Here is a 6313-nt window from a genome sequence, read left to right on the forward strand (position 1 = left end):
CGGAGCCGCTCTGGGTCGAGCTTCTCCACTCTGTCTTCAGAAGCAAATGGCCTCTCCAAAGAGCCGTCCCGAAGCTTGCTGGCCAGCGCAGATGTGCCTTCTCCTGCTGGCACGGCCGCCCGGGACCCGTGCCGTCGGTGGGGTGCAACGGAAGGCAGAGTGCTGCGGGCACGAGACCCCCTCAGTCCTCTGCTCAATGACCACCCCATTGTGGAGCGCATCAGGGATATGGCGTCCTACCAAGCCGATTACTGGGCGTGTGTCATACCAGATTCGTTACCCCCATCTCCGGACCGTAGCTCGCCCCACTGGGACCCCAATAAGGAGTACGAGGACTTGCTGGATTATGCTTATCCTCTGAAGCCAAGAAACAAGCTGGGAAAGATGCCGGAGCCTTTCCTCCACGACTCGGGAATAGGTTTGGACAGCTTTTCCGTGTCCCCCGAGGGTACGTCAAGGTCCACCAGCATCTATGGCCGAGGTGGGCGGGCTCGGGGAAGCGGAGAAAATGGACGTTGGGGGTTTGGGGTCTCTGCACAGAGGTTCTCTACCCTGGGGCCTGGAAAAAGAGGCTGCTCAGGAGCTGGCTCATACTATGAACCTTTACCTATTGCAAAAACATCCTTCACTCAGAGTGCTTCCCCTCGTCCTTTCAGAGGTTTTGCTAAGGATGTAACGACGAAGTCAGCTGGGCAGGATTCATCTGGCCGCCCTGCTGTGGATGGGAGGAGCTGGTGTACTGGAGGGAGCCCCTCTCCAAACTACAAAGGGCAGGCGAAAAGCACTGGTAGGTTTTTACCTACAACCGCAGTGCTGCCCCTGAGGAAGGAGTGGGAGGGCGATGAAGAATTTTTCTCCCTGCCTCCGAGACTGCGAGAGCTGGAAAGGCTGGCTCAGATTTTGTCTGATCTTTCCGTAACTATAAGGACACCTGGGCTCGACCACCAAAACCTTCCACATCACAGCAATGGCAGGCAGCCCTGTTCGTCTGCGTTGTCTCCTTTTGGAGAATCGGGTGGCAGGGACAAAAGAGGGAATACTGAGGGGTATGCTGGGCTGTGGCACCCCTGCAACTCTCAAAAGCCCAGCTGGGAAAACTCGGAATCGTGTGGCCGGCTCCACAGGGATCCTCTGCGAGGACTTCACCTACCAACCGGTCTCAGGGACACGTTGGATGGGACGTACCTAAATGAACCCCGGGACAGAGGGCATCTGAAGAAGAGCCAGCAGAGCGAGTCCCTTGCCCAGTGTGTTAAGGTAGGCTAAGACTAGAAATAGGTTATTGGAACTTGATGATCTTTAAGGTCCTTTCCAACCCAAACCATTCTGTGATTCTATGATTTTGGGAAGATCTCACATAAAATGAGCTTGTGTGTATGGCACAATTAATTAAGGCTTCCCCTTCTGCATGATGTTTGGTGCTTGGCAGCTGTTAGTAATTTATGCAGGGAGGTTCACCAGAGCAGATAATTTCTGATGGAGCCAGAGCCCATCTCGCTTTTCCTGGGGCTCAGCATCGTGGGGCTAGGCTCGGTGGAAATGTGGTACTCACCTTCCCCAAGCCTGAACCAGCTGGAGCAGCGAGAAATCTGTCATTTACTGCCTGCCCCATCACCCCGGCTATTTAATGCAGCATGGTCAGCCTTGCCCTTCAGCCCGGGCTCGCTTATCTTCCCCAGACTGGACCCTGCTTCAGGGTATAATAAGGCCAGGCAGGACTGGCGGGGTCTCTCTGAAGAGTTTCCTGGTTATTTTGTGAGGTTTTTATTTTTTTGGGCGAGTGATGCCTCATGGCCATCCTGCCGCCGGTGCTGTGCTCCCTGGCTGGTGGGGATTGCTCCCTGCCTTCCCCTCCATCTTCCTCCCCACCCCAGCACCAGGCTGAATTTGGAAGCGGTGCTGGGCTGTTTGCAGGAGAGTAATCCTTGTCATGCACGTAGCTGCAAGCTCCAGTGCAACTCATCCCCCCTCTTGTATGGGAGTAACTTTGCCGATTCAAAAGGGTCAGCACTAACGTGTATCTGTCGCTCCAAATCGCAGTGCCAGGCAGAAGCAGCTCGGTTTTATAGCAAAACCCCAACTGCCAAGGAGCAGGAGCAGGGCTGGAGGCTGTTTTCGGTGAGAGCAGAGGCCCCTGGGTTTCATGCAGCATCTTACAAAAATAATCCCTTACTGAGAAGCTTTAAAAATAAATGAAAGCACTTAACTGAAGGAGACGTACCCTTGGGGAAAAGCAACTGCAAATTAACTGCGTGGCTCTGCTGAGGAGGAGGGTGTATCTTTGGCTGGGAGGTGGTGGAGGTAAACCCCTTCCTTCAGCCTGGGTGCTGCTGGCTTCCGACACCTCTCTGTAGCGGCCGTTTCATGGTGACCCTCAGTTCTTGCCACACAGTGGTTTTGGGGTGTGTTTAGGGGTCAAATTTGCTTTTGGCCTTTTTTTTTTTTTCTTTTTTTCTGTCGACCCTTGGTTTCCCAAGCTCAGGGATGTTTGTGTGCTGAGGGGAGGCGGATGCTGCCAGCCGGGAGAGCAGGAGGGAGCAGGTGTTTTCTGAAACACCGCTGGCTTGCCCATTGCGGTCCCTGCTGTATCTTTGTTGCAGAAATAGATAAATAACCCCTTTCGTTGTGCTTCGTTAAGTAGACGTTTTGCTGCCAGCTGGAGGAGCTAATTTGTTGGCTGTACAAGGTCGCAGACATCACCGACAGCTGGGTCCCAGCCTCGCCCGATGCGCAGAGTGCGAAGGCATCGCTGCGCCGCTGCTTGGTAGGTATCGCAGCTGGCTTTTCTTCCTCCTCTTTGGTGCTGTGGGAAGTGAGACACCCCAGCATGGTCCGGATGGGTGATGGATGGTGCATCAGGTGTGCAGAGCTGAACTGGGAACATGCGGAACCCACTCAGGGGAGACTGCTCCCTGGGCAACCTGCTGCAGGTGTGCCTCTTCCAAAAAACCCTTCTAAGCAGTGCTCCTCTTCTCCTTCCCTTCCCAGGAGTTCAGGAAAGACGTGGCTGACCACCGGAGCCTGACAGAGAGCGTGCTGGAGAGGGGAGAAGCTCTCCTCGACTGCATGGCGTCAAATTCGCCAGGTGAGGAGGAGCACCTGAGGCAGGGCTGGTTGTGGAGACAGCCGGTGATGCTGGCTGTAGTGTCTGCCCCCCGAAATCCCCATGTGTGTGGGGCTCAGGAAGCGGTGGGTTGAGTTTGCTATTCAGAAGCTGTATGGGAACAAAAAGGGTTTTACCCCTCCCCTGCTGTTTGGAGACCTGGAGGTGAGGTGATGTGGAGGTTTGAAGTGATTCCTCCTGAGTGCTTTCAGCTGCACCCTGCCTTGACCCTTGCCTTGCACCGTGCCATCCGTCATGGGTGATGGATGTGTTTCTGCCTCTTCTGGTTCCCCTCGTAGGTTTTAATCTTAGCGGCAGCATGGCCAGCTCCCGCGGGGCTGTGGGATGCTGTCAGCCTGCAGCTGGAGGGGATGCTTTTGTCCAGGGCGGGGGGGGTGATTTTCACACCCTGCTTGCGCTCAGTGCGTCCTGGTGCAGGTTTCAGCAGCCAGTTTGGGGAGATAGCCCTGCCTGGCTGGTGGCGTAGCATGTGTGGGGCAGTCGTTGCCATGGTCTGGTGCATCCTGCACAAGGGATTTCTAAAGGGTGAGCTGCGGCTGCTGTCACCAGAGGGGCTTTAGTGGCCACGTGCTGCATTATGGACGGGCTTTCCACAGTCCCAAAGGTTTATTTTGGGAGCCTGTATTTCTGCATCTTCACTCTTAACCTGGAGCCTTCTAGGTCACTTCCCACCCCCTCCAAACTGCATCACATGCTGGCTGGGATGAAGATCAGCTTACTGATTTCTAACACTCTGTTTTCTTCAAAAGTCTTTCCGGGCAGAGTGGAAGTCTCTCTCACTGCTCTTACAGACATTGAATTGTCACCTTACGACCCCCTTCATCATATGTTTTGTTTTCCAGCTCTGAAAGACACGCTGAGTTTGATTGCGAAACAGTCAGAAGAGCTGGAAAGCCAGGCGGAGCATTTGTACGAGTCCGTTCTAGCTGCTGCGGGTCCCACGCGGGGCAAGGACAGGGTGGAGGACAGGGGGCTGCAGCAGACGGCTGCTCAGTGGGTAAGCGGGGGAACAAACCAGCCTTCTGCAGCAGGACGGAGAGGGAGGGAAGCACAGGAAGGTAAACACTTAAATTAGCAAAGAGTATACATCAGGCTTTATTGTTATTTCTTTTCATCTGGTGGTTGGAAAGCCTAAAAAGAGAAGAAAGCAAGGGCAATCTCAAAATGGATGCCCCATCGTCTTTAAATGTGTGTCAGGGAAGAGCAGTGTGTGGGTGAACCAGCTGATGAAACCCAAGAGCGCGATGAGAGCAATGGCAGCTCCTCGGAGGGACTCGGGGAGCCAGCAGGCCACTGGCAGTCAGGGTGGAGGGGGGTGGCAGCAGTCTGGCACAGACAGCTGCTCCACTGAAATCACTTGGATTTTTTTTTTCTTCTTTTTTCTCCAAAGAAAAATTCTGCTTGCTGTGTCATGGTGGGAAAAGGAAGCAAGTGAATTCAGGTTTCATTGTTTGCTGAATGCTTGGAACATCTCCCTTCAAATAAAAGTGCAGAGACAAAAGTGTTTCAGGAGGGCATGGCAGGAGTGTTGGCATAAGGGGGTGGAGGGGTGCAGGGTGTCAAGGGCAGTCACAGCAGCATCAGTGGGGGCAGCTGTGTCCTGCCATGTCCCTCAGCCACTCACATGGTGATTGGGAATCACTGTAAAACCGTGTCTGTACGAAATGATCACAGGTGGCAGCAAGGCACTGGGTCCAGAGACACAAGAAGGCTCTTAACAGCGTCTGAGCACCAAGAGGTAGAGGAACTGCAGGGTAACCCTGCCTGCCCCCCCTCAGCTCTGACTGTTCATTGCCCCATGGCCCACACCACAGCGTGCCTTAGCACTTGGAGTCGCAAAGGTGAAAAAATATTTCCAGCGCTTTAGAGGAGAGTAACAGTATCTCTAGTTTGTTTTGTTTTGTTGTTGTTTTCTAAAAAAAAAAAATAATTGGTAAATATACGTAAGGATATGCTTTACACTTACCAAGCCTATGTGGAGGTGATTTCAGTATAGCATGGGGCTGGCTGGTTTGTTGGATTGCAGCCAAAGCACAGCAGCAAACCTGATCCATTTTCTTTCAGGCGCTGCCTCTATCAGATCTGGGCTGTGTGAGCCAGTCTCGGATGGCTGAGAAGAAATGCAGTGAGCACCAAATCACCTCTTCCACCTCTTGCAGAGATGCCAAATACGTATGATCACTGTGTTTGGAGGTAGCCAGCCTGGGCTGATTTCAGTTTGTTTTGTTTTTTAACCATGTCTTGAGGAGGCGAGCTGTACAGCAGTTATTTGGCTATTGGGATGTTGAGTTAAAAGTGCTGACTACATCGGGGAGTTTTGTGAGTGGAGAATGTACAGCTGGCCTTTTTTTTTTTTTTTTTAAATCTAGTGTTCTCTTTTTTTTTAATTGAAGTGGCCTGTTACACACATTAGCTAAATGTCAGGAGCACAGTGGTTTTTAACTGAGTGATCTATAGTGTGCCATACAACTCACCTCCAAGTAAAGCCGTGTGATTTTAATAGCCCTGTTCTCATGTTTTGTTTGTGCTCTTCAAAAAATAGGTGCTAGAAGCCAAGAAATAGCAACTCCTGGTTCTTGGGAGCACACTGAACTCTTGTTTATAATTAGCATTCCCTGCTGAAGCAGAGCATATTTAACGTTCAGATTTCTTATGCTTAAGCACAAAGAGCCAATATGCTATATGAATCTCAAATAAACAGGTTAAGTACACACAGGAAAGAACCAGGTTACATATAAACTGCTATTACCCGTTATTTGCCATAGTTGTGGTAGTGGTGTGCTGGTTTCCCTGGTGAAGAGTTGTGCCTTTCCCCTTACAGCCAGTGCAGTTCATCACTGCTCACAAAACATCCATAAGTGTTTCCAAACCCTTTCTGCAACAGAAAAGGGCATCTCTGAAGCAGCATAACAAGGTAAGTGGTCAGAAAGTCACAGCCAACTGCAGAATGTTGGTACTGGGCTGTAATTAACCTTTAAACTAAATGTCGATCATCTTGTTCTTGTGCAGAACACATAATTTCCTCCCATTCTTGTGAAGAGAATAAAGTGAAGCTTCTGTACTGCACACATAGAAGGTGAAAGCATAGTTAAACTGGAGCAGTTATGAATGACAATTAATTGGGTTTTGTGGGGTTTTTTTTAATACTTTCCCATCTTCCACCTCCTCAGCTTAAAGGACAAATTTTTT

The 6313-nt window shown here is 51.2% G+C and overlaps 1 protein-coding gene across 1 annotated transcript in view; it reads left to right on the top strand.

Annotated features, from left to right (window-relative positions):
* The window catches only part of CEP68 (centrosomal protein 68kDa), a 6785-nt gene extending 1098 nt beyond the window's left edge, over nucleotides 1-5687 (top strand). Inside the window, exons 2-6 of the mRNA XM_010082974.1 lie at nucleotides 41-1257; nucleotides 2642-2764; nucleotides 2989-3085; nucleotides 3967-4121; nucleotides 5667-5687. Coding sequence (XP_010081276.1) covers nucleotides 41-1257; nucleotides 2642-2764; nucleotides 2989-3085; nucleotides 3967-4121; nucleotides 5667-5687 — 1613 coding nt within the window. The remainder of the gene's footprint in view (nucleotides 1-40; nucleotides 1258-2641; nucleotides 2765-2988; nucleotides 3086-3966; nucleotides 4122-5666) is intronic.
* Nucleotides 5688-6313: the final 626 nt, after the last annotated feature.

This window comes from Pterocles gutturalis, unplaced genomic scaffold, assembly GCF_000699245.1.
Source record: "Pterocles gutturalis isolate BGI_N339 unplaced genomic scaffold, ASM69924v1 scaffold12875, whole genome shotgun sequence".
In the NCBI taxonomy this organism is placed as follows: Eukaryota; Metazoa; Chordata; class Aves; order Pterocliformes; family Pteroclidae; genus Pterocles; species Pterocles gutturalis.